The sequence below is a fragment of the Emys orbicularis genome, chromosome 2 (assembly GCF_028017835.1).
Source record: "Emys orbicularis isolate rEmyOrb1 chromosome 2, rEmyOrb1.hap1, whole genome shotgun sequence".
NCBI lineage: Eukaryota > Metazoa > Chordata > Testudines > Emydidae > Emys > Emys orbicularis.
Window position 1 is genome coordinate 299869066 of NC_088684.1, and position 27670 is coordinate 299896735.

The window sequence follows — 27670 nt, forward strand, 5'->3', positions numbered from 1 at the left end:
CAGCAGGATTTGAAGGCGTTGATTTGCTCCCTCCCCCCACAGCTGGGCTGGGCAGAGCAGTTTGTCTGGCTGCTAGCATGGCCAAGCACCCCGCCCCATCCCTGCGTACACGGGGCGGGGGAAGCGGCAAGGCCTGCTGTCCCTGGTTCGGCTGGCCTCTCTGGGTGGGCGTGCAGGGCCTTGCCTAGGTTTCTAGCATTGGGCAGAGACATTAAGTACCCTGCTCTGGGAGCAGCTGTGTCCCAGAGGCAGCTCACCCAGCTCCGAGCTGCAGTTTGTTCCCTGGAGTTTCATCTGCAGGCCTCCTCCCCTCCGGCTGTAAGGGCCCTGCTGCCTCGGGCCCATCCTGTGTTCCTGTCCCGGTGAGTGAGGTGCAGGCAGAGGGTGTGTGTGTCAGTGGCCACCAGGTGGAGACAGACTCCCGTTCTCAGTGATGGCTGCCTCCCAAGCTCCCGAGCTCGGCCTGCTGCTGCCTCTGGCTCCGCGCTCCATGGCTGGCCTGTCTGTCTGTCCCCACCGCCGACAGACTCATGTCCGTGTTCTGAGTATAACTTGCCAAACTCTTTATTCTTTCGATATTTGCAGATATGTGCCACTGTTTCCAACTTTTCATCTACAAAAAGGCCTTTCCAACTCCTTCCAAATTAGAAGATCCAGGTGGTTACACACGGCACCTCTGTACAAATTCTCTCACTTTTCATTGCCTCTCCAGGGCCGGATAAGGGATGGGCACTGGGATTGATCTAAGATTAGAGGCTCGCCCGCCCGCCCGCCCTCCAGCCAGCATGGGTTCCCCTCCTGGAGACACGCAGGAGCCTTTTAACCCCCCCCCAATGTAAAGTCTAGGAAGCGCTGAGACGGCCTGCGCCTGCACTCTAAGCTGGGACATTTCTGGGCCTGCCGGACGCTGTCTAGGCACTTTCCGTGTTCCGGGGATGCCAGGCGGACGACCCTCCTGGGATGGAAAGACCTGCAGACCCAGCGGGACCAGGGCAACGGCAGCAAGTGGAGATGGATGGGCCAAGGGACGCTTTGCTGCCACTAGCGCCTGCTGCTAGCACTCCGGCCCCTTCCTTCCTCCTGCATTTTCCTGCAGCCTGCATGGACTCCTGCTCCTGCTCCTGCTCCTCTTCCTCCTCGTGGCAGAGCAGCCATTTGTGTCTCTTTCATTTCTTCTCTTTCAATCTCCTGGTTTTATTTTGGGCCCAAAAGCGAGCGGATTGGTGTCCCAGGCGCGCGGGGCAGACGCTCCTTTCTGATCCAAAGCACATGGGGAGCTCCCCACCTGAGGGAGCTCGTAGGATACAAGGGAGAGACGTTGTTGCTTCCCTTCTGCTGCCATTGTTGTGATTCTGAATGTATTGATTGTGCTCCATGCCTTGTGTGACTTGATATTTTCCTGTCTTAAGCACCTTGAATGAGTTCTGCTCAACAGACTGTATATTTCATATTGTATTTATTGGAGTTTGCTCTCACCACAGCCATCCTCAAGGAGTATCCGATACTGCTCTAGACTCTCTAGATGTATACTAGATAGTTATTGTCCATGCTCTTTTGTAAGGGGCTGGTCTCTCTGCCCAGTGACCTGTGCTACTTTGTATGGTGCAAGTGTGTTCACAGAATAAATCTGTTGGATTAGTAGGAGTGTGAGTTCCTTTCACTGCCTTGGCCTCTCCTGCTTCCATCCATGCTCCACCGACATCCCATGCTCTTCCTGTTTGTGTCACCGTGTGCTGTGTGCCCCCGAGGGAGTGAGGAGTCAGGGGCAGCCCTTTGCTGCGAGGAGAATGGCTCTGGGGCAGGATGTTAGATGGTTTGGGGGGCTGGGCGGGAAGCTTGGGAGCAGGTGGGCTCTGGGGAGGCCAGGATGGGAGTTGAGTCTGATCACAGCGTCCTTAGAGGGGACGGGGAAGAGGCTGCCCTGGGGAGCATGTGCTGGCCCGTTGGGGAGAAAAGTGGGCTGCGTGTTACTTCTTCCCCTGCCCCTGTGTCTAATGCGCCTGTGTCTCTTCTCTTCCAGTCTCGAAAGGGCGCAGACCCGGAGCGGGAGAAGAAGGTGCCGGAGTGCAAGGCGGACAGTATCGGCAGCGGGCGAGCCATTCCCATTAAGCAGGTTCGGATTCCCTGACCCTCCTAACCATGCCAGAGCACTGCCCGCTGGGGCAAGGGTCCTCGGGCCTCCTGCAGGGCAGTAGGGCTTCTGAGACTGGGCCGGGGCGTGCTGAATGGATATGCCATGGGTGCATGCTGGGCTAGGCCACGTAGGTGTCCAAGTGGTAGCGGGGGAGTGTCTGTCTCAGGCTCATTGTGTTTCCATGCATGTGTCGCTGTCACCGGCTCTGCGTTCAGTGTGTGTGCATGTGCGCAGCCCCCACCTGTGCCCCCTTGTGTGTGTGCACCTGTTGTGTGGGTGTTTGCCATACTCGTGCTGGTACTAATGCTCCCCAGCAGAGGGCAGCAGAGCGACGCTGGCTCCGGCTCCTGGCCGCCGGCAGCTGCTGGCCCTGGCCCTGGCCCTGGCCCTGGCCGGGGTTTGCTGTCTGAGGACACGCAGGCTCTGACCTCGTGTTGGGGAGCAGCGCGCTGTGACCGGGCCTGCACGGCCAGACTGAGCCAGTTCACGCTGGGCAGCTCAGGTTCTGCTCCTTCCCTGGGGGTGGCTGGAGAGACGGGGGAGAAGTGACTCCAGCCTGCAGCCGCTCTCTGTGTCCTGCAGCCCCAGCTGTGGTTCTGAGGGCAGGCTCCAGGGTGGGCGGATGTGGGAGTGGGGCCAGGGGCAGCTCCGGTGCAGTCCCGAGGAGGGGGCTCCGGGCAGCGAGTGAAGGGGAAGGGAGGGGCCAGGTGTCATTCTGTTCCCATGGCAGCTCTGGGGGTGAAGACCGGGCCAGGTCTGGGTCGCTCGTGGGAAGGGGCAGCCAGGGCAGCTCTGGCTTCGGGGATAGGGAGAGCCGAGGGCAGCTCTGGCTCTGAGGCGATGGGGAGGGGTCTGTGGTTGGCTCTGGGGAGGAGTCTGTGGTTGGCTCTGGGGCGATGGGGAGGGGTCAGTGGTTGGCTCTGGGGCGATGGGGAGGGGTCTGCGGTTGGCTCTGGGGAGGGGTCTGCGGTTGGCTCTGGGTGATGGGGAGGGCTCTGGGGAGGGATCTGTGGCTGGCTCTGGGGAGGGGTCTGCAGCTGGCTCTGGGGAGGGGTCTGTGGCTGGCTCTGGGCGATGGGGAGGAGTCTGCGGCTGGCTCTGGGGAGGGGTCTGTGGCTGGCTCTGGCACAGCAGGTTGAAGGCAGGGAGGCCAGCGTGGCTCGGGCTCTGGGTAGGAAGGGGGACAGATATGATGCACACCCAGATCATGCCCCCCGTCTCTCCTTGGGGTGGGGCCTGCTCATTGAGTCCTTTCCTCCCCACCAAAGTGGAGCTTGACCTGAGGTCCCCGTGGGCTGTTTAATCCCCTGTTTCTGTTAGCTGGGGGTTCTGGCCATCCCTTCCCCTTTCTCCCTCGCGTGTGGGGCTGGCTGTGTCCCCGGGCCCCACTGCAGGGGTTGTGTGCTGGCCCTGGCTTTCCCGGCCCCTCTCCAGGCGTCTGCTGCGGGATGAACATAGACCCAGCCCCCAGCCACCCTGGCACCATCACTTTCCACAGGTTCATAGATGCCAAGGCCAGCAGGGATCTTTGTGCTTGCGAGAGGGGAAGTTTTGCCTCTCTGAGGCGCCCGGGGGTGTGTGGAATTGTCCCGGGTCACTGGGTCGGGCTGGAGACGGTTTTGTGTTGTACTGTTGAAGAGGGACCCCTAGATATGGAACCTGGCCCCGGTTGCTGCCAACTCTGACAGGAAGAAGGGTCACATGACCATCTCGTCTGACCCCTGGTGTAACGCAGGCCCCCCAACTATTCCTAGAGCTGATCTACCCCCCTCCCCAAACGTTTAGAAGCAGTATCAGGGCAGGGTGGGTCCATAGTGGCTGGGTTCCTGTGCTGTGCCTCTCCCCCCGTGCAGGCTGCCAGGCGGGAGGGCAGGGGAAAGTGCTGGGCAGAATCCCTGCATGTAGGCACACGGCTGTACCCTCACTGTGTTCGCAAGTCGGCCCCCAAGACTGGCCTCGGAAAGTTGCAATTCTCCATGTTCACTGGACTCCAGGAGCTGGGGCTTTCGAAGAAGCACCAAGTACTGCAGAAACCACAATAAAATCATGAGAACTGGCGACTCTGGTGGGACGTAGAGGCTGGGGCCCTGTTGTGCCGGGCTCTGTACAAACGTGTCCCAGACAGTCCCTGGCCCAAGGAGCATTGTGGGACTTGTCCCCGTTGCCAAAGGGCAGTGCAGAACGTGGTCAGTCAGAGAGGCTCAGGTACGATGGGGAGCGGGAGTTTGAACTGCTGGCTGGACAGATCCTGTGCAGCGGCACCAGGATGTGCTTGGGCTTCTGGGGTGTCACGGTGTGGAGGAACCGACTGCCCTGACAGGGGGGCCCAGGGGACACTCGGCCTGCACTGCTTTCGCCCTGAGAGCAAGGAGCGAGCGATGCTGAAAGGCCCCGCATGGCTGGATGGGAAGCTTTAAAGTCTTTGGTTGTAGCAGCCCAGCAGGGTGCACAAGCTCTGTTCTGTCCTTGTCCCAGGAGTGCGCAGAGCCGTCTCTGCTCAGGTGCCCACAGAGCCTTCAGCTGGGAGGGCGGCTTGGATCAGGGCCTCCCTTCACTTCCAGCAGGTCCCGTTCCTTCCAGGACGTTCTCCCAGGGCTCCCGCTCTCGGAGCTGTGATGGCTCCCTGGCCATACCTCTGACCCCGAACTCTTGTGGGGTGACTCAGGTCCCTGCGGCTGATTGGCTGCACTGCCCCAGCATGCCAGTTACGGCTCCTCCTGGGCTTTCCCAGCCAGGCCAGGCCGGCTCTGCTCGCATGGCACGCTGCTTCTGATGGGGCTGGCTCCCGGTCTCTTCAGAGTGGTGTCAGCAGAGCCCTGGGAGGCTTTGACAGGCCCTGGCTCAGGGGATCCCAGCCTGCCTGAGGGATGGCAGCAGGTACTTTTTCCTTGTTTCTCTGGCCCCGTCACCGCAGCGTGGAGTGCCTCACACTCTTTCAGGCTTCCTGCATTCGCCCTCACTGTAGGCGGGCCAGAGCCATCATCAGGGAACTGGCCCACAGACACGGCGGGACCGGCCCTAGGAGTAACTGGCCAAACAGGAACCTGAACCCAGGTCTTCTGGGTCCTAGAGTAGAGCCCCAACCACTGGACCATCCTTTCTCCAGGTGCCACCTGAGATCGCTCTCCCAGGGCAAACACTGGCAGCTGCCAGAGGCTTGCTAGGCAGAGGACACCTTGACCCCTGGGAAGCAGCATTTCTGATGTCTCTGCAGAGAGGTGGGGACCAGTGGATGCTGATACAGGTCCCCTTCCCTGAGGCTCTGAGGACCACAGTCCCATTTGATTTCTGCATGGTGTTGCATCCCAATGAACTGGTAGGCCCTGGAGATGGTAGAATATGGCTCTACCCTAACCACAACCCCCTTTCCAGGGACCCGTCCCATGAGAAACGACTGCACTGTGAAATCACCACCCTGCTGCTGCTAGCAAGGAGAGTGTGGCCAGAGCCATGCAAAGCAAACGAGTTTATTCCTAAAGGAAGAGAGGCTAAGATCCATTCCCCGGCGTCTGTGGTGAGGAGCTGGCCATAAACCTGCAGTGAGAGGTCCTCAAAGCCTCCGCAGGGGCGTGGGAAGGATGAAGTCTTGCCCCGCACTCTGGTTCAGGGCTCCCTACAGAGAGAGGTCATGAGGGCCTAATATTCCAAATGCAGAACAGCCGCCAGGGCTTCGGAAGCTGTCGCCGAGAAGTGCAAACCCTGTCACCGCCGCTCAGCTCTCCTGGGGTTGGTCCTTCCGAGGGGAGTGGGGATCTCGGGGACTATCCCCGCAGCAGATCCCCACCTCTCCAGTGTCACGGCTCGTGTGACCAGCTGGCTGTGTCACTGCGGAGGTGCCAACGCCCCCCCACTGATGCAGAGGGACTGAGAATGGATATGGGCTAAGTGAGGTGGCTGGAAAGTGGGACCTTCTGCCTGGGCGTGTGTGGCCTCCGGTAGAATGCTGCCCAGCGTGCACGGCCAGTACACTGGGGGAAAACCTGCTACTCGTAGGTGACCTCCCTTATTCTCAGTCGAGGCTGCCTAGTGACCTTTCTGGGTCCCGTGGGGAGAGGATTGCAGTGCCGGTGGCTGAATTCATCCCCAGCTTCGGCGGCAGAGCCACAGGGCCCTGCGTGAGTGGGCTGCATGCTCGGCCAGGAGGCTGGTTAAGAGAATCCCGGAAGGAATGAGTTTGGGGGATGCTTTTGCACCAGTGGGGAAGGCTGCTGTACCGGGGAGCAGCACTGCCCCGCAGGAAGCTGGTGGCAGCCGCTGAGCCCTGCCAATCACAGCACGCCCAGAACATGCTGCTCGTGAGCCGATGTTCGTCTCCCCAAACTCCAGTCGCAGACTCTAGAGCTGGAGGCGCCCAAGTCCCATGGCCCCCGTGTGAGACGAAGGAGTCCAGCCTCCTCTCTCTAGCCCTTCCCCTCTGACCTGGGCGGCAGACGCGGCCTCCTGCTGGTGCGGGGGGTGCTGCACCTGAGGCTCCAGCTCCCCACCTGGTGCCCATCCTGTGGCCTCGGCAGGCCCAGGCCCGCACTGGGTGGGGAGAGGGTCTTTGTGGCTGGACGCTTGTCACCGAGAACTGGGCTAGCTGGGCTGGGAGGCTGCCGTTCCCAGCTGGTGGTTACTGGGAACAAACACACGTCCCCTTCCTCCTGCAGATGCTGCAGTCACATAGTCAGCCCTGAGGGCCTGGGGTCCCTGGGCCAGCTCTGGTTGGGCTGGCTTCTTCAGCGGGGCCCAGAGCCGGGGACGACTCCTCCTCGGGATCTGGGACCATGCTGGGAGCTGAGATTACATTTAAATTGCCATTTGCATTTTCCAATCAATACACGACTTTACAATTAAGTTTGGTGTTAAAATTCTTAGCGAAAAGTGAGTGGAAGGGAGATTTGTGGAGTGAACGAGTCCTTTGGGGGCCATCGCGGCTCCCTGCCTCATTACACTGCATATTGCTGCTGTTGCCACTGCTTTTACTGTGCACCACCCAATCCGAACACAACACGCCGAGACAGTCGCACAGGCCAGCCTCGCAGGGCAGGGGAGGCGCCTCGGAGGCGGTGGGCTGGCCTGTGGTTCTTCCCTTCTGTGACAGTCACACTGGGGGAAAGGAGCTAGCCAAGGATTCAGAACGTACAGGACTCCCCAGGGGAGGCCCGGGTAGATAAGGTGTAGGGATGTGTGTGGCCATTGGGAACACGCAGGATTTGTGGAGAGTGTGTGCGTGAGTATGTGGGGTTGGGGATTCTGTGGGGGGAGCTGGGGCATTGTGTGCACAGAGCATGCGTGGGATGTGCTAGCACAGAGGTCTCCAACCCTTTCGAGGTGGACCCCCCCCATTTGTGATGGTTCTGCCTCTGGGTTCACATGTGGCTGCTGCATCTCACCTGGGCTTTGTCCTTCTCCTCAGCTCCTTCTTATTTCTTTTTCTGTGTAGTATTGGGATTTTGCTCCGTTTTTCAGGAAATGGGAAAGCTGGATCTCCCTAGCGGCTTCTAGGTCCAGCCCCGACCCTAGAATGTCAGGGTTGGAAGGGACCTCCGGAGGTCATCTAGTCCAACCCCCTGCTCAAAGCAGGACCAATCCCCAGACAGATTTTTGCCCCAGATCCCTAAATGGCCCCCTCAAGGATTGAACTCACAACCCTGGGTTTAGCAGGCCAATGCTCAAACCACTGAGCTATCCCTCCCCCCGTATCATCAAAGCAGAGAACAAGTCCAGCCACAGAACAGGGAGCCCTGATGCAAGCCACACTGCAGTGTCACAAAACTTGGATCCCGCCCTTGCTCCCTCCCACTTCTTTCTCCAACCCGCACAATTTCTAATGCCTCAATACAGAACAAGTCTGCCTGCTTCCACTGCCTTGAAAATGTCTGGACCCTCATGTGCCCAACCCAGCCGTGCTGCAAAAACCTGGATCTAGATGGAGCTGGCAAAGTTTTGGCCCTGAACCCTCAATTTGTACAATCTAAATAAAGAGCGAGTCCAGCTGATGCAAACTCCACTGGAAATATCTGGAATCTGGGGCACCCTAGCTCAATAGTCTTGGAAAAACAGGACGCCGATACCTGCCTTCTCGTGTGCCAGGATTTGTCGTGGTCCTGATTTGCATAGTGGGTTAGGAGCAGCTGCATTTGTTGTCTCTCTGGACAGTACAGTTTTGGGGTTTGAGGCCAGAATTGGCAAGGGGTAGCAGGGTACCCAGGCACATCAGGATCCAGACTTTTCAAGGAGAACAGGGGCAGTTACACTTGGCCTCTGTTTACATGGTAGAATTTTTGGTTTGTAGCAAATATTAGCAGGATCTGGCTGGAGGAGTCAGATTTTAAAAAGCCACAGGGGCCATTATGACCTCCTACATAGCTGAGATAGGGAATCTTGCCCAGTGGTTCCGGAGTCAAGCCCATAACGTCTTCCTGAGCTATTAGAAAGAGATCCGGCTTTGATTTACAGACTCCAAGTGATGGAGAATTCACTACGTCCCTAGGTCAGTTGTTCCCATGGTAAAAGCCCTCACTGTAAACGCCCTGTTCCTAGTCTGAATGTATCTCACTTCAGCTTCCAGCCATCGGATCTCATTCTACCTTTGTCTGACAGAGCAAAGAACTCGGCTATCAGAAATCTCTTCTCCACGTAGTTACTTGTAGACCCCATGATCAAGTCACTCCTTTATCTCTGAGATAAACTAGATTGAGCTCCTTTAGTCTCTCATGATAAGGCAGGTTTTCCAGGCCTCGAATGATTCTTGTGGCTCTTTCCAATTTGTCAATGTCCTTTTGAAGTGTGGACACCAGAATTGGACACAGTATCCAGTCACGGTCGCACTAATGCCTTGTGCGGAGTCAGTATTATCTTCGTGCTCCAACTTAATATTCCCTTGCGTCTATATCCCTGGTTTGCATTCACCTTCTTAGCTACAGATCGCACTGAGTGCCGATGTTCTCTCCATTTCCACCATGACCCATACGTTCTTTCCAGTGTCACTGCATTCCAGGAGACAGACTCCCGCACCCTGTACATTTGGCCTGTCTTCTTTGTTCCTAGATATATGACCTTGCATTGAGTGATACATATAGGTTTATATAACTGACCTGTCCCAACCATCATTTACCACTCCACCAATTTTGTGTCCTCTTCAGATTTTACCAGCATCATTTTATATGTTTTTCCAGAGCATTGATAAAGATATTGAATGGATTTGGGCCAAGAGCTGATCCGTGTGGGACATCTCTAGAAAGACCGTCATTGGATGATGATTCACTGTTTACGGTTACTTATTGTGATCTATCATGTAACCGGTTTTTACTCCATTTTTTATCAGCTATGTTGATTTTATATAGTAGTAATTTTTTAATCAGAATGTCATACGGTAACAAGTTCCTTGCAGAGGTCTAAGCATGATATCAACACAGTTAACTTTCTCAACGAAACTCATGATCTCATCAAAAATAGTATCAGGCTTGTCTGACAAGACCTGTTTTCTATAAAACACTGTTGATTGGCATTAATCATGCCCCAGTCCTTTAATTCTTATCTGATTTCTTTCCATACTGGCCTTTCCATGATTTTGCCTGGTATCCGTGTCAGGCTGTCCAGCCCGGGGCCTTCCCTTTCACCCTTTTTAAATACTGGCACAATGTTCACATGTTTCCAGTCCTCTGGACTTCTCCGGTGTCCCAGGATTTGTTAAAAATCAACATTAATGGCTCAGAAACCACCTCAGCAAATTATCTTAGAACTCCTGGGCGCAAGTTATCTGAGCCTGAAGATCTGAAGATGTTTAGCTTCAGCAGTTTCTGTTTAACATCCTCCCCAGTTCCTGTAAAAATAGGCAGTATTTCCTTATCATTGTGAACGGTGAGTAAATCATCCAACCTCTTCCCAAATACTGAACAGAAATATTTACTGAACACTTCTGCCTGTCCTGTGTGACGTTGGCAGTTTTACAATGATAAAAGAACAGGAGTACTTGTGGCACCTTAGAGACTAACAAATTTATTAGAGCATAAGCTTTCGTGGGCTACAGCCCACTTCATCGGATGCATAGAATGGAACATATATTGAGGATATATATATACACATACAGAGAGCATGAAAAGGTAGGAGTTGTCTTACCAACTCTGAGAGGCCAATTAAGTAAGAGAAAAAAACTTTTGAAGTGATAATCAAGATAGCCCAGTACAGACAGTTTGATAAGAAGTGTGAGAATACTTACAAGGGGAGATAGATTCAATGCTCTCTGTCTGTGTGTGTATATATATCTCCTCACTATATGTTCCATTCCGAAGAAGTGGGCTGTAGCCCACGAAAGCTTATGCTCAAATAAATGTGTTAGTCTCTAAGGTGCCACAAGTACTCCTGTTCTTTTTGCGATACAGACTAACACGGCTGCTACTCTGAAACCTTTACAATGATAGTTTCACTGCTGCCCCAGGAGGTGCCATATGTTGGGTCTTTCTGATGGAGTTTAGGCAGTGGGACTGGGTCCCAAAGTTGGCTTGATCTAGCAGTCCGGAGGTTTTCGATCCAGGTTTTTGCAGTGCTGTTGGGGGTCCAGGTATTTTGGCGTGCTAGGTGCAGTTAGGCAGTGGCATTTGGGCCAACAATGGGCTAGATCCAGCTTTGTCCCCAGACTCCATTTTCCATTCTTGTTTTTGTTTCCCAGTTCTCTCCTGGCCTCCCATGCTGTGAGGGGCCGAGCACGCCTCTTGATTTGGCTGTAGCACCATCTAGGAGGCCCTTCTTGCTCTCTGTGTCTGCAGAGCAGTCTCTGGCTCCCATCTCCCTCCCCTGGTTGAGGTTTGTTTGCCTAAATAGATTAGCAATGAGTGTAGATGGTTTTAACTCCTTTAGCTGGTCGTGCTTGACCCCAGGGTCCTGACAGGCTCAAGTCTGGGCTGCACTTAAAACTTAGGTTCACACAGCCCTAGCACTCAGGGATGTGAAAAATTCACAGTTGTGCCGCCCTAAGCACCAGTACAGACACGGCTAGGTCGGTGGAAGAACACCACCATTGCTTGGGGAGGTGGAGTTACTATAGCAACAGTCGCTGTAGTGTGCGTCTACACTCCTACAGTGGCATAGCTACAGCACTGGTGCCCTAGTGCAGACATGGCGCCTCCTCCTGGCCATCCCAGGCATTGCGCCCTCCTCTGGCGGTCTCGCCCTGCAGCCCCTCTCACTCCAGGAACTGCAGCCTCCTCTTCATCACCCAGCCCTCCAGCCAGGTCGCTACGTGGTGTCCCCTTCCGGAGGGGAAGGGGGGATGTAACCACCCCAGGCAGTCCACTGTCCTCTGCCTGGCCTGTGCCACATCCCCAGTGGCTGGTAGGGGACCCAGGCCCGCCCTCTACTCCGGGGTCCAGCTCAAGGTCCCTCCGATCAGCAGCCACAGCCTGCACTGTTCTGCCGTGCTGCTTTCCCCCTGAGCCTTCTCCTACCTTCCTGGCTTCCCCTGCTCTGGGTTCACCAGCCTCCCAACTCCCTCCTCTCAGGGGGTAACTGTGGACACCCTTGCTAGCCCCTAATGTACCTCCCTGCTCCGACGGAGTGACTGCAGCCGCCTTCTGCTGCCAGTGTCCTGGCTTTATAAACCCGGCTCAGCTCCTCTCCCCGCTGGGCTTCAGCAGCCGGCTAGGCCAGAGTGCCGCCGGCTTTCCGCTGGGTGCAGCCCCTGCATTGATGGGCCGAACGGAGCCCTCGGGCCTGGGGCGGGCTGGACACCCCTTCAGGCAGCCACAGCCAGGGGAAAAGTGTCAGCGCCCAGGGCCTCGCTGCCTGATCCAGACGGAGCCGGGCTGAGCAACTGCTCCGTGGGGATGAGACATGAAGCCAGACCAGCTCAGGAGGAGCCGTAGGCTGCGCCCTGCTACCTGGCTTCTGCCCCATGCCCTCTGCCAGCCTCCTGGGCCCAGCTGGTGGCAGGGGGGAGGCAGCCCTGGGAGCTCATTGTGTGTTTTTGCTGTGTGCTGCAGGCTGCTTGGCACTGCTGGTCGCCTGCCCTTCTGCCCCCCCGACCTCGCACCCCTGGGGGGCGTGCCTCCCGATTCAGGAGCTGCTGGGTAGCACGGGTGGGGTGCGGGCGTGAGAAGGCCTGAGGGGTGTGTGGAGAGCTGCAGGAGAGTGTGTTGTGTTCCTGGGGGTGGAGGTTGTGCTTCTGTGGGGAGGTGTTTGTGGGGGGGCTGTGGGCAGCGTTGTCCAGGGGAGGCGTTTGGGGGGCCTGTGGGCAGCGCTGGGAAGGGGAGGCGTTGGGGGGGGGCTGTGGGTGGTGCCGGGCGGGTGAGGCGTTTTGGGGGGTCGCCGTGGGTGGGTGTGGGGTTTGGGGGGGGCTGTGGGCGGCACTGGTCTGAGGAGGGTTTGGGATGTTGCCGTGGGTGGGGGAGGTGTTTGGGGGGGGGCTGTGGGCGGCGCTGGTGGAGGAGGGTTTGGGGTGTTGCCGTGGGCGGGGGAGCTGTTTGGGGGGGCTGTGGGTGGCACTGGGCAGAGGAGGGTTTGGGGTGTTGCCGTGGGCAGAGGAGGGTTTGGGGGGTCGCCGTGGGCAGGGGAGGCATTTGGGGGGGGCGTGGGCGGCGCGGCTGGGGTAGGTGTTGGGGGTGGGTGGGCGGTGCCGGCCGGGGTAGGTGTGTGTGTGGGGGGGGGGGCGTGGGCCGCGCCGGCCGGGATAGGTGTGTGTGGGGGGGGTGGGTGGGCTGCGCCAGCCGGGGTGGGGGGAGGGTGGGCTGCGCCGGCTGGGATGTGTGGGGGAGGGTGGGCCGAGCCGGTCGGGGTAGGTAGGTGTAGGTGTGTGTGTGGGGGGGGGGGGAGGCGTGGGCCGCGCCGGCCGGGATAGGTGTGTGTGTGGGGGGGGGGGTGGGCTGCGCCAGCCGGGGTGGGGGGAGGGTGGGCTGCGCCGGCTGGGATGTGTGGGGGAGGGTGGGCCGAGCCGGTCGGGGTAGGTAGGTGTAGGTGTGTGTGTGTGTGGGGGGGGGGAGGCGTGGGCCGCGCTGGCCGGGATAGGTGTGTGTAGGGGAGGGTGGGCCGAGCTGGTTGGGGTAGGTGTGGGGAGGGGGGCGTGGGCCGCGCCAGCCGGGGTGGGCCGCGCCGGCCGGGATAGGTGTGTGTAGGGGAGGGTGGGCCGAGCTGGTTGGGGTAGGTGTGGGGGGGAGGCCGCGCCAGCCGGGGTCGGGGGGGCTGGGCCGCGCCGGCCGGGATAGGTGTGTGTAGGGGAGGGTGGGCCGAGCTGGTTGGGGTAGGTGGGGGGGGGGAGGCCGCGCCGGTTGGGGTAGGTGGGGGGGGGGGAGGCCGCGCCAGCCGGGGTCGGGGGGGGCTGGGCCGCGCCGGCTGGGCGAGTGGCGAGTGGACGCTGGAGGGCGTCTCTCTCCGACCTGACCGTTTGGTTGAGAGTCTGCGCCTGGCTCCAGTTCAGGCCGTGGCAGGCCCGGGGCGGGGGGGCGCTGGGCGCGAGGGCGAATCTTGCCAGGGAGCAGCAGCCACCCTCTGAGCGGGCCCAGCAGGTCCTCGCTCCTGGCACCTCTGTCACTTTGGGAGCCCTAATTCGCTAACTAACTCACTCACTCACTAGCGAACTTACGGGTGGGGACGTCTCGCCTCTGCTGAGCTGGGCCCAGACCTCCCCAGAGTCACTGCCCCTCACCCTCCCCTCTAACAGGGCAGTGGGGACGGGCAGGGGGGAGTGGCTGAGCCAGTCGCTGCTGCTGGCTTGTGCCCCCCGTCCCCGCTTGCTACCGTGCCCACAGAGCCAGACCTCTGTGGCAGTGAGAGCAGCCGATTTCTGGGCCCTAAGGGCAGGAGGGCAGGCCTAGGAGTCCCACACCAGTCCCCTGTTCTTCACCCCCACCCTGCAGCCTGTGGCTCCGAGGGCTGGAGGAGGGACATCAGGGGGGACACCCCTCTCCCTGTGGTGGGTTGGGGGAGGGGCATCGGGGGGACACCCCTCTTCTCGTGGTGGGTTGGGGGTGCCTCTCTCGCAAATGGCCCAGGGAAACTTGGAAAGCCCGTTCCAGACTTCGCTCTGTGGAGTCCAGATTCCCCTGCCTCACTCAGGGACGGGTCCCACGAGGGGCAGTCCCGGGGCGGTGCCAGGGACGGGTCCCACGAGGGGTGCTCCTGGGGCAGCAGGGGTGGGGCAGTGCCAGGGATGGTGTCCGACGAGGGGTGCTCCCGGGGCAGCAGGGGTGGTGGCGGCGGGGGGGGGCGGTGCCAGGGACGGGTCCCACAAGGGGAAGTCCCGGGGTGGCGGGGGGGGGGGGGGCGGTGCCAGGAACGGGTCCCACGAGGGGTGCTCCCAGGACAACAGGGGTGGGGCAGTGCCAGGAACGGGTCCCACGAGGTGCAGTCCCAGGGCGGTAGGGGTGGGGGGGAAAGTGGGGGGCGGTGCCAGGGATGGGTCCCACGAATGGGTCCCACGAGGGGTACTCCCGGGGCGGCAGGGTGTGATGCGGTGCCAGGGATGGTGTCCCACGAGGGGCACTCCCGGGGCAGTAGGGGTGGGGTGGTGCCAGGGACGGGTCCCATGAGGGGCAGTCCTGGGGCGGTAGGGGTGGGGGGAGCGGGTGGGGATGATGCCAGGGACAAGTCCCACGAGGGGCAGTCCCAGGGCAGTGGGGCTGGGGGGGGGGCAGCGCCAGGGACGGGTCCCACGAGGGGCAGTCCCAGGGTGGTACGGATGGGGGGGCAGGGTGGGGCGGTGCCAGGGACGGGTCCCACGAGGGGCAGTCCCGGGGCGGTAGGGGTGGGGGGGCAGCGCCAGGCCAGAGCAGGATCTGAGGTTCTCGACTCCTCTCCCGCAGGGCATTCTCCTGAAGCGCAGCGGCAAGTCCCTCAACAAGGAGTGGAAGAAGAAGTATGTGACGCTGTGCGATAACGGAGTCCTCACCTACCACCCCAGCCTGCACGTGAGTGACCCCCGGGCAGGTCCTGCAGAACTGGGGGGTGGCCGGGGGGAGGCACAGAGGTGGTCTCTGCTCTGTTGCTCCAGCAGGTCCTTCGGGGGGTGTCGTGACCCCCCCCCCAAAGCACCAGGTTAGTGGGGGGGGGCTCTGCATCCTGGGTAGCCCCAGGACTCCAGCCTCTCCCCGTAATGGGAACCCAGGCAGGCACTCTGGTCCCCGCTGGCCAGGACAGCACCTCTCGCCCCCCTCCAGAGTTCGTCTGGCTGAGGGGAGGGGTCAGCAGGGACAAGCATGCTAAGTAACATGCCCCTTTCTTTTCCTGCTTCCCTGGCCAGTCCCCAGTCAGGCAGGGCCCCTGGCAGGAGGGAGAAGGTAAAAGCTCCTTGCAGTCAGGGCCGATGGCCCTGTCTGGGTGTGGAACGTGTTCCTGGCTGTTAGGTTTTGGGTAACAGAGAGGAGGTGCCATGCAGAGCCTGCCGAGCTGAGCTGTCACTCGATGCATCTACAGTCTCTTCGCGGCTGGCTCACAGCTGCCTCTTCCATCCATCTCTGTCGCCTCCCTGCTGCGGGGCTAATGGCTTCTCTCCCGTTCCCTCTTGAGCACAGTTTGCTGCTAAGACAGTGAACCGTGGCCACAAACACACCTGTGGCCCTGCAGACCGCGGCGCCCTCTGGACAGCAGGGATCATTTCATGGGGGGCACAGGGCAGCCAGTGCGCAGTGGGCCCTGAGCTAGCCAAAGGGGTGCCGTCGTGCCCCGGGGCTCGAGGGGTGAGCTGCTCCATGCTTAGAGCCCTGAATCCCTCGGACCCCAAGTGTTCTAATGCCCAGAGCTTCATCCCTCAGCTCCTGGAACCCCGTGTGCCCCCATCCGGCTCTCTGTGCCCTCTCCTGCAGCAGCTCACCTCGGAGCACCACCTCTCATCCCATTGCCTTAAGCCATGGGACTGTAAAACCTAGCTCTGCTGTGCCATCCGACTCCTCTTCCGACCCCCGGGTGCTCTGCCCCGGTCTCCACTCCTCCGACTCCCTCCTGCATTCTCTCTTCCATAGCCTTGGACCCTGGAGACTGCAGGGGAGCTGCCCTTGGCTAGAGAGAGGGCGTGCGTGCGTGTGCCCCGTGTGTGCGTGCGTGTGCCCCGTGTGTGCGTGCGTGTGCCCCACCTTTACGCTAGGGTCAGAGCCGGCCCTTGTTACCTCGGTCAGCTCCCACTGCTGAGGGTGGAGGAATATCTTGGGATGTCCCTCGCCGTCATCGTGTGACATTACGGTTACTGCCCAGCGCCGGCACCCTGGGCCCTTCGCCCAGTGCTGCTGGACACCCAGGGAAGTACATGCCGAAGGCATTGCCTCTACGTGCCTTTCCACCGACGCGCTGAGCAGGGAAGTAAAATGAGGAGTAATAAGGCCTGCCTGGCATGCACATGCTGGTAGCCCTCTCTGTCCCCCCCCCAACTAACTCCCTGCAGGGCAAAGGGCGTCTGTCTCCTCCCCACCCAGACACCATCTTCCCCAGGGGCCAAGAGCCCCACTGGGCACCTCCACGCTGTGTTGCTTCCGGAAGGCTGGCAGACTCAAGTGTTGGTGGCTGTGAGCAGGCCTGAATGGCCGAGTGCCCCTTGCGGCTGGCCTGACGCCTGCTCCGGAAACTCTGCTCTGGGGCCAGGGGCCTGCTGGAGCCCACGACACAGGGAGGGGAAGGGAGCCCTGCATGGGGGTCACAGGCTGTCCTCACCACTTGTGCATTGCCCTCTGGAGCGCAGCAGGAGCCACTGCCGTGCAGGGAACACGTAGCCACTTCCGAGGAGAGTGCCAGCGGGCGTTCCCGTGGGTCCTCGAGGGGTGCCCTGAGGCGAGCATGTGACACTAGAACAGCCTGGCTGACTAGCAAGGGCCATATTCCAAAGGAAGGATTGCCGCAGCAGCAGCATGGGTCCAGCAGGCACACAAAGAAAGGAGAGTAGCAAAATAAGAGACCCTGGACTTGAGAAAAGTAACTTTGATTCCCTCAGGGAACTGATGGGCAGGATCCCCTGGGAGGCTAATATGAGTGTGGAAGGAGTACAGGAGAGCTGGCTGTATTTTAAAGAAACCTTATTGAGGGCACAGGAACAAACCATCCCGATGTGCAGAAAAAATAGCAACTATGGCAGGCGACCAGCTTGGCTTAACAGTGAAATCTTTGGTGAACTTAAACTCAGAAAGGAACCTTACAAGAAGTGGAAACTTGGTCAGATGACCAGGGAGGAGTATAAAAATATTGCTCGAGCATGCAGGGGTGTAATCAGGAAGGCCAAAACACAATTGGAGTTGCAGCTAGCAAGGGATATTAAGAGTAACAAGAAGGGTTTCTACAGGTGTTAGCAACAAGAAAAAGGTCAGGGAAAGTGTGGGACCCTTACTGAATGGGGGAGGCAACTTAGTGACAGATGATGAGGAAAAAGCTAATGTACTCAATGCTTCACAGACACGATCAGCTCCCAGAATGCTGCACTGGGCAGCACAGTATGGGGAGGAGGTGAGCAGCCCTCAGTGGTGAAAGAACAGCTTAAGGACTATTTAGAAAAGCTGGACATACACAAGTCCATGTGTCCAGATCTAATGCATCCGAGGGTGCTGAGGGAATCGGCTGATGTGATTGCAGAGCCATTGGCCATTATCTTTGAAAACTCATGGCAATCGGGGGAGGTCCCGGACGATTGGAAAAAGGCTAATGTAGTGCCCATCTTTAAAAAAGGGAAGAAGGAGGATCCGGGGAACTACAGGCCAGTCAGCCTCACCTCAGTCCCTGGAAAAATCATGGAGCAGGTCCTCCAGGAATCCATTTTGAAGCACTTGGAGGAGAGGAAGGTGATCAGGAACAGTCAACATGGATTCACCAAGGGCAAGTCATGCCTGAGCAACCTGATTGCCTTCTATGATGAGATAACTGGCTCTGTGGATGTGGGGAAAGAGGTGGATGTGATATATCTTGACTTTAGCAAAGTTTTTGATACGGTCTCCTACAGTATTCTTGCCGGCAAGTTAAAGAAGTATGGATTGGATGAATGGACTATAAGGGGGATAGAAAGCTGGCTAGATTGTCGGGCTCAACGAGAGTTCCCCAAGGGTCGGTCCTGGGGCCAGTTTTGTTTAACATCTTCATTAATGATCTGGATGATGGGATTAATTGCACCTTCAGCAAGTTCGCAGATGACACTAAGCTGGAGGGAGAGGTGGATACACTGGAGGGTAGGGATAGGGTCCAGAGTGACCTAGTCAAATTGGAGGATTGGGCCAAAAGACATCTGATGAGGTTCAACAAGGACAAGTGCAGAGTCCTGCACTTAGGACAGAAGAATCCCACGCACCGCTACAGGCTGGGGACCGACTGGCTAAGCAGCAGTTCTGCAGAAAAGGACCCTGGGGATTACAGTGGATATGAGTGATATGAGATACAGAAGCTGGATATGAGTCAGCAGTTGCCAAGAAGGCTAACGGCATATTGGGCTGCATTAGTAGGAGCATTGCCAGCAGATTGAGGGAAGTGATTATTCCCCTCTATCTGACACTGGTGAGGCCACATCTGGAGTATTGGTCCACTTTTGGGTCCCCACTACAGAAAGGATGTGGACAAATTGGGGAGAGTCCAGCAGAGGGCAACAAAATTGATCAGGGGGCTGGGGCACATCACTTATGAGGAGAGGCTGAGGGAACTGGGATTGTTTAGTCTGCAGAAGAGAAGAGTGAGGGGGGATTTGATAGCTGCTTTCAACTACCTGAAGGGGGGTTCCAAAGCGGATGGAGCTCGGCTGTTCTCAGTGGTACCAGATGACAGAACAAGAAGCAATGGTCTCAAGTTGCAGTGGGGGAGGTCTAGGTTGGATGTTAGGAAAAACTTTTTCACTAGGAGGGTGGTGAAGCACTGGAATGGGTTACCTAGGGAGGTGGTGGAATCTCCATCCTTGGAGGTTTTTAAGGCCCAGCTTGACAAAGCTCTGGCTGGGATGATTTAGTTGGGAATTGGTCCTGCTTTGAGCAGGGGGTTGGACTAGATACCTCCTGAGGTCCCTTCCAACCCTGAGATTCTCTGATTCTATGAAAGGTCAGGGCATGTAACCCTCATCTCCCTTCGCTTCATTGGGAAATGCGCTGTACCCGCCCGCAGCCCCTCCAGCCTGGCTGGAGTGAGGCTCAGCTGCAGAATCCAGGTGTGCCGAGGAGGCAGCTGAGAACTATCATCGTTCTCCAGGTGGGGTCTTCCTACAGCGCAGAGGCCTCTGTGCGCGGCCCCCGTGATCCCAGGGACTTTTTCCTGCCATGTCCCACTGCTGCCCCCCCCCCCCCACTCTGGCCCCAGCTCCCCTGCGGTCAGGGCAGCTGCCCCAGGTGTATTAGCTGCACTGCCCCAGTTGAGTTGCATTTGTGTTTCCTTCAGGGCTTCCTCTCTCTGGACTCCCCTGAGTTATTTAGTTGGTGTTGATTTAGTTGGGGTTGGTCCTGCTTTGAGCAGGGGGTTGGACTAGATACCTCCTGCGGTCCCTTCCAACCCTGATATTCTATGATTTGGTTTCATTGGGATTCTTTGATCAGCAAGTTCAGCTCTTGGCACCTCCAGCCCCAGCAATGGGAAAAGCCCTCCCCCCCCCCCCTTTCCCTAGACTCCTCACTGTCTCCAGGAATTAGACTTGTAGTTCTTGCAATGATGCCCCCATAAGACCTTGTTCAACGCTGGAGTTAAGTGTCCTTTACCCCCTTGGTTGTACTGGTCCTTGGTAGCCTGGACCTGCTGCTATCACCCTGGAGCTCAAGCAGAGCCTTGTCTTGCAGCCCACAGCTGGTGTCAACTCTGTTGCTTTCCCTGGAATCTGTGTTCATTGACTCTGAGTTTTCAACAGCTTTGGGCATTGTGCAGATGGGGTGTCCTGAGCTGGAGCTGAGAGCAGCAGCTGATGCTGCAGACAGGAGGGCTCTGCAGGCCGGGTCCCAGGGCTGCAGGTCTCTGGCGCAGCTTTCCACATTCCCTTGGCCTCTTTTCCCTTCTTTGGTGTCTGAGTTTGTTCCATGCGAGGAAAAGAGCAAATTTCATGGAAAGGCCAAGGCAGTTTCAAGTCACTTTCCCAAAGCCTTGGAGAGCAAGTGTCTCTGCTCCTGGGGAAAGCACACGGCTCGGCCCGGCCAGGCTGCGCGAAGCAGCGCCAGAGAGAAAGCATCTCCCATTTTGCAGCCAGTGGAGCCATTCACACAATCACCTTCTGTTAATTCTATCTGCAACATCAATTAAATTGTTTGTAGAAACTAATTGAATGTGGCTTAATCACACATCTTAATAGCTTTCCACGCTTTGAACTCGTTGTTAATTCCAGTAATAAAATGAAATGAGAGAACTGGCTGGGTAATTAGTGAGGAGGCTTGGGGAAGAAATTGCTCTTTTATAGCATGTAATAAAAGCAGCGTGCTGGTGACCGCTCTCTCCGGCAGGCAGCCGGCTAGCACAGCGTTTGTGCTGAGCTAGGGAAAATCCTTCAGCCCCTCTGAGATTCCCTGCCCAGGGGCTTCTCCTCTCTCCCACTCAGCCCCGGCGCTGCTTGGAGGAGCTGGTAATGAGGCTGTACAGCTGGGGAATGCTTGGGACACCCAAGGGTGTCTGTTGGCTTGGGCGCTCTGCTCGGGTCGAGTCAAGGCCCCCTAGGAGTCCAGTGCCTGGGAAGGGTGTGCGGTGGCCCTTCTCTGCTGGGCTGGGAGCTAGGCCCCTGTCAGAGCGAGGGAGGTCAGTGCAGGCTGGCTGAGCCAGTCCAGCAGCGGTAGTCCTTGCACATCATGACCTGGAGGCTATGGAAGTGTGACCCATACAATGCTCCTCCACCCGCCGCTTTAAGCCAGGGGGCAGTCAGAGGAGCCGTGGCTCCTAGGTTGGGCCTGTTCGTTGCTCTACCTTCCTGAGTTTAGAAGCAGAGGATTTACACAGGGACCAACTCTGACTTAATCTTTTTGGTGACCTCCTTGTGAACTGGAGCAAACCCAAGCTTTCCTGCAGAACAGAGAACTGCAGCTGCCGCTTCGTCCTGGCCGGCTGCTGTCCCTCATCTGCCACGTACAGAGCAAGCCCCCAGGGAGGGGATGCTGTGCAGAGCTGCCTTGGGTCCCAGAGCAGGGAGGGGACAGCCCCTCCCTGTAGCCTTCTCCCCCCTCCCCCCTACACTCCTGGGACCTTGCTCTCAGCCCGAGGGACGGCCCCTTTCTGTGAGGGGATCACACGTGGACTTGTGCACGTATTTCTGGGTACATCAGTCCCAGATTGGAGGGACTTGCTTGGGGGACTGAGTTATGGGGAGAGGCTGAAAGAGCGAAGTGTGTCTCTCCGGGTGGCTCATACTTGCAGTCTGTGGGTGAGATGTGCCAGTTGCTGTCATGGTTTCCCAAGAGAAGAGGTGGAAGCCCAGAAAGTCGTGCTGGCGAATGTACCACAGGGAACTCCCTGTGTTTGGATCCCAGGAGCTGGGATCTGGGAGAGATTTTCCGGCTCTGTGTTCCACAGGCTACAGGAAGGAAGGAATGGGACTGCCCGTGTTCCCGCAGCTCAGCATCGCTACCTGTGCTCTGACGAAGGGGCCTGGGCTGTGGGCACTGAGTTCTAATCCGGCCCCAGGTTGGGAGGGGGCTGGCTGGCTCAGGGATGGCATTATTCATGTCAGGCAATGGCTGGCCCTGGGAACGGGACAGGAGCCTCTCACCTCGAGGCCAGCTGCACTGGTAGTGCAGGGAAGCACAAGAGGAGCCTGGGGGTGTTTGAGCTGTAATGGGGAAGTGAATCCGGAGCTCTGAAACACCTCCATGTCGCTTGCTGGCCGCCTTGCGGCTGTCTGGGGCAATGACCGCCTGGCAGAGCGTGTGAGTGGAGGGAGGTAGAGAGGCTTGCACTGAGCCTGAACCTGCTGTCTCTCTGCTGTAGGATTACATGCAGAACGTCCATGGCAAGGAAATAGATCTGCTGAGAACAACAGTGAAGGTGCCGGGCAAGCGGCTCCCCAGGGCGACGACGGCGACAGCCCCCAGCGCCAGCCCCAAAACCAACGGGCTTGCCAAGGAGCGGAGCAGCATGCAGTTCCCAGGAGGCCCAGGTAAGGAGAGGAGGAGGGTCTCGCCCAGGCTGAGCGGCTACAGGGCTCTTAGCTAAGTCGCAAGTAGACAATGCATGAGTGGTTCTGGTGTCTCCTGCTCCTCCCACTTTTTTCACCAGTGTCTTTTACACAGCGACCCTGTGTCTGCACGGGGCCGAGATGAGCGCTCTGTTTGGGCAGGGCCATCTGGCTTCCCTCCTGGAGATGGGACGGGGCTGAAACACTTGCCTCTCAGGCCCCTGACATTTGTGTGGCTTTACAGTTACATTTTCCTGTTTTAGAAAACGTTTCCCCTCTGTTGCCATGGGAGCCCCGGTGACTGACTGATCTGCCAGGCAGACAGGGAACTATCCGGCTGCACAAAGTGCTGGCAGATGCATAAAGGAAAGAGACTGTAAAGCGTGTGAAAGCTTTTCCATAGTCCGTCTCAGTGGCAGTGATTGGAGAGTTACGGGGCAAGAGCAAGTCCCAGATTTTCAGACAAGTGGATTTTCATTGATTGGTGTCCCTTTAAGAGACGTTCGGGGTGAGAGGAATGAGAAGTTTCCTAGGGTCTAGCTCAGGGGTTCTCAAACTGGGGGTCGGGACCCCTCAGGGGGTCGCAAGGTTATTACATGGGGGTCGCGAGCTGTCAATCTCCACCCCAAATCCCGCTTTGCCTCCAGCATTTATAATGGGTTAAATATATACACAAGTGTTTTTAATTTATAAGGGGGGGGTCGCACTCAGAGGCTTGCTGTGTGAAAGGGGTCACCAGTAAAAAAATTGAGAGCCACTGGTCTTGCTGAACTTCATGACTCCAGCAGGTACTCTCAGTCAGAACTGGAGGGAAGTTCTCAAACAGATTAAGGCTGATTGACTCCGACATGCTGAACCCTCTGTCCAGACTTGCCAGGAGCCTGGGAGACGGAGCCACGAGAACTTGGGTGTCGCTGAGAGGAGATTCTGACCTAGGGCTTTGCTGGGGCCTGATGGGCTGAGCACTGCCCACGTGCCATTCACATGCACAGGAGACACAGTCCCTGACCAAGAGCTAAGAAGAGAAGCGGAAAATCTCCCTCCCACTCTACATCGGGGTACTCAGGTACTCTGGGGACGGCCCCAGGCAAAATCCCCAAGGGACAATAGGGACAGCTTTTATATCCAGTAATACCCCCCGTGGCTCCTGCGCCCAGCCAGCTTCATGGGCTGGTTTCTCGGGGATGTTATGACAGGTGAAGGAGGACATGGTGGTGGTCTTGCCCGTCAGGCCGGGGGTGGGGGAGCCTGGGCGCTGGGGGCAGAGTGGCAGGAAGGGGTTGTGGGAGAAACCATTGGGAAGGGCTAAGGGTAACGGAGAAATGTCAGACACGTCTGCTCCAGGCCACCTCCACTCCTCAGATGGAATGGGGAAAGAACAATAAATCCTTCGAAACTGCAGGACACTGACTCATGGGTGACTTTACCTCAGTATCTTTTGGGGGGAAAAACCTGAACATAGACTGTCAAAAAGGTTACAAAGAGGACAATTTATAGTCAGAACTGGTAGAGATGCCTCTAGTTAAGGTGGAATAACATTTTCCATTATAAGCCCCTATTTTCAGCTGCATATAACATTGCCAAACTTTAACCCTTTGGGCTGAAATATTCCATGTTGGGCTTCTGCCTGAGGCTGAATTTTTAAACATTTAAGCAAAAATGATTCACCATTAGCTTTGCCAACGCTGAAGAGTTTTTTCCAGCTGAAGAGCTTCAGCACCTTGAGGGCGTAGAACAGGAACTTGAAATTTAGCCAGGGAATAGTCCTGGGGTTAGAGAGGTGTCTTTTGTAATCCCCATGAAAATGTGTTCAGATTTGGCAGCATAAACCCCTGCAAACTGCATTTGCACATGCTCAGTAGAGCTTGTTAGAAGCTTGCTGATAAAATCTCTTGAACATTCCTTCCACACTGAGCATGCTCGTTGGCCCCCAAAGCTGGAGCTTGACAGGGCAGCCTGTGCATTCCTATCCTCTGAGTGCTCGACTTTGCAACCCTAATGTTCTTTTGAGATCGTTTTGTTTGGGGGGTTTTGTATGAAATGATACAGAGAGCAGAGAATCCAACCAGGAACAAGCCCATTGCTGAGGCCAAGGGTAAGGTCTATTAACAGTTTTTAGTATCTAATTAAATGCAGATAACCAGTGTTAATGAAGCATTAAGGGTGAGCAATCGAGTCAGGAATTTCCCAAAGTGAGGGTTGCTGTCCCATGTTAACTCGCCCAGTTTGCATTTCCAGTCTGTGCATTCATCACAGACAGTGATACTTTACAGGGCAAACTGGCCTAGCAAGCAAATCCCTACCCCTGGGATTGGAGCAGGTTAGAAAAGGGGTTTCTTTTTTTTCACTTTTGGTTTGAAACTGAAAACTAGCTGACCTGTTTTGCTCAGACATACCCCAGACCATGCCCTCTAGGGGAGCCTGGGAGCCGTCAGACCACAGGGAATTTGAGCAAGTTCTGAGCTCTCCACCGTCCACAGCTACCTCTCAGATCTGCTCCAGCTGTGTCCTTGTCGCCTCGTTCCCCCTTCACTGCCAGCCAAGGGAGCCTTCAATCATCTCAGTCTCCGAAATGACAGTGCCATGAGCAGCCGCCCAGCCAGCCTGGCGGTGCTGCTCAGCGCTGGGGCTGGGCTCTGCGGGGGCTCTCACTGCCTGTGCGTCTCCAGAGAGGGAGTCCACTGCCCTGCGGAGCTCAGCTCGCGGAACTGTCGGGCCACAGGTGAGGGGAGTTGAGGCCCCCCCTTCATGACTGGTAACACGACCGCTTTAAAGGCGCCTGCCTGCAGGTGGAGGAAGGAGGGGGGTGGGGAGGCAGCCCTGCTCTGAGGATGGGCAGAGCCGCCCTGGGAGGAGGGTCAGCTGCCTGGCCGGAAGGGGGCGTAATGGCAGGTGAGTAGGACTGGCTGGAAACAAGAATTCTGTGTTGCAAAAAACCTGTGAGGTTTTGAAAGTCCTGGTGATTCTGCATCGGAATGAACCAGAGACCTTTCAAAAACAGGGGATAGAGATGCACCTCAGACTGCCCAGCAGCGAGGTCACTCACCGGCGATGTGGGAGACAAGTCCTGGCTTTGGAACATTTCCCGTCTCTGAATCAGGACGATTTGGGCCGTGACCCTGGGTCTCCCATCTCCCAGGTGAGTGCCAGGCCTCCGGGTGAGGAATTAGCTCATTCTGGGGCTCGTCAGCACTTAGCAATCCCTGACAATGAGCACAGGGCTGTCTCTCCCTCTCAAAGCCTCCTGCTGGAGCTCTTCCATTTTGTATCAGTAATTACATATTCATTGGGCCAGAGAGAGAGAACAATTCTCAATCCTACTGGCTAGTCTGGGGTCTCTCTCTCTTTCTCGTTTCGATCACAAAGTCCATCCTGGACCAAACAACCTTCCTGACAAAAGTTTCTTTGGAACCAATACATTTCCAGAAAAACTTTTGGTTTTCATAAATTGTTACTTTTCAATGAAAAACCATTTTGTCAAAAAATACCCAATCGGCTCGAGCTGCCGGCGTTCCCAGGATGTGCAGCCTCTGGTAGCTCGTCACATTCTTTAATGTCAAGTTCGCTGGGGAAAGGCATTATTAGTTCAGTGCTGACAAGACCCAGAATGAGCCAGTTCCTCACCCAGAGACCTGGCAGTGCCAGCTGGACCCCAGAAAGACAGGATAGTGCATGCAGGGGTGCCCGGGGGGAGGAGGGGAGGAACTCGAGTTTAACCAGCTTTGACTACAACAAGCAAAACAATACAAGTGTTTAGGGTGGACTCCGATGGGGTGGGGCCTGGTGAGCTGGGAATGGGAGGAGGCTCAGGGCTAGGTGGCAGGGAAGCTACTGAAGCAGGGGAGGGCTTTTCAGCACGATAGCTAGCACCCAGTCGCTGTCTACATGGGGACTAAGGAGAGTGCAGGTCCATTAACTAAAGGTGTGAAGCCAGTGTGCATAAGTTAGTGTGTTAACCCTGTGTGGATGGTCAGTGGGGTTCAGACCTTTAGATCCACGACACAGTCCTCTGCTGCTCAAGCTAACAGAGTAACTGATAAGAGTAGAAGACTCACACTTGGCCCGAGGCTTCTATTTACCAGACCCCAAACGAAAGCTGAGAGACAGAAAAAATAGGTGAAATGCCAGGTTCTGTAGGGCAGAGAACTGTAGTGTTTATAAACAGTTAATTCTCTGTCCCCTTCTGCTCCTACACCCCTGGTCCCACACAGCTTCACTTGTCCCCCACCCTGCTCCTCTCCTGCCCCGTGCCCTGCTCCTGCCTACGTCCGCCCTTCTCTGCCCTTTTCCTGCCCCGTCCTCTGCTCCTGCCTACGTCCGCCCTTCTCTGCTTCTCTCCTGCCCCGTGCCCTGCTCCTGCCTACGTCCGCCCTTCTCTGCTCCTCTCCTGCCCCGTGCCCTGCTCCTGCCTACGTCCGCCCTTCTCTGCTCCTCTCCTGCCCCGTCCCCTGCTCCTGCCTACGTCCGCCCTTCTCTGCTCTCTCTCCTGCCCCGTGCCCTGCTCCTGCCTACGTCCGCCCTTCTCTGCCCTTTTCCTGCCCCGTCCTCTGCTCCTGCCTACGTCCGCCCTTCTCTGCTCCTCTCCTGCCCCGTCCCCTGCTCCTGCCTACGTCCGCCCTTTCCTGCTCCGTCCCCTGCTCCTGCCTACGTCCGCCCTTCTCTGCCCTTTTCCTGCCCCGTCCTCTGCTCCTGCCTACGTCCGCCCTCTCCTGCCCCGTCCTCTGCTCCTGCCTACGTCCGCCCTCTCCTGCCCCGTCCCCTGCTCCTGCCTACGTCCGCCCTTCTCTGCTCCTCTCCTGCTCCTGCCTACGTCCGCCCTCTCCTGCCCCGTCCCCTGCTCCTGCCTATGTCTGCCCTTCTCTGCTCCTTTCCTGCCCCGTCCCCTGCTCCTGCCTACGTCCGCCCTTCTCTGCTCTCTCTCCTGCTCCGTCCCCTGCTCCTGCCTATGTCCGCCCTTCTCTGCTCTCTCTCCTGCCCCGTCCCCTGCTCCTGCCTACGTCCGCCCTTCTCTGCTCCTCTCCTGCTCCGTCACCTGCTCCTGCCTACGTCCGCCCTTCTCTGCTCCTCTCCTGCTCCGTCACCTGCTCCTGCCTACGTCCGCCCTTCTCTGCCCTTTTCCTGCCCCGTCCTCTGCTCCTGCCTATGTCCGCCCTTCTCTGCTCCTCTCCTGCCCCATCCCCTGCTCCTGCTTACGTCCGCCCTCTCCTGCCCCGTCCCCTGCTCCTGCCTACGTCCGCCCTTCTCTGCTTCTCTCCTGCCCCGTGCCCTGCTCCTGCCTACGTCCGCCCTTCTCTGCTCTCTCTCCTGCCCCGTGCCCTGCTCCTGCCTCCGTCCGCCCTTCTCTGCTCCTCTCCTGCCCCGTGCCCTGCTCCTGCCTACGTCCGCCCTTCTCTGCTCCTCTCCTGCCCTGTGCCCTGCTCCTGCCTACGTCCGCCCTTCTCTGCTCCTCTCCTGCCCCGTCCCCTGCTCCTGCCTCCGTCCGCCCTTCTCTGCTCCTCTCCTGCCCCGTCCCCTGCTCCTGCCTACGTCCGCCCTTCTCT

General features: G+C 57.6%; 1 protein-coding gene across 3 annotated transcripts in view; it reads left to right on the forward strand.

Moving 5' to 3' along the window:
- The window catches only part of AGAP3 (ArfGAP with GTPase domain, ankyrin repeat and PH domain 3), a 213330-nt gene that overhangs the window by 122774 nt on the left and 62886 nt on the right, over positions 1-27670 (forward strand). For 2 of the 3 annotated variants that reach the window (XM_065399676.1, XM_065399677.1), the window contains one exon: positions 586-648. In XM_065399676.1, coding sequence (XP_065255748.1) covers positions 586-648 — 63 coding nt within the window. Of the gene's footprint in view, positions 1-585; positions 649-2020; positions 2114-14910; positions 15016-21943; positions 22113-27670 lie in introns of those variants that run through there. The other variant, XM_065399673.1, reaches the window with a different exon arrangement.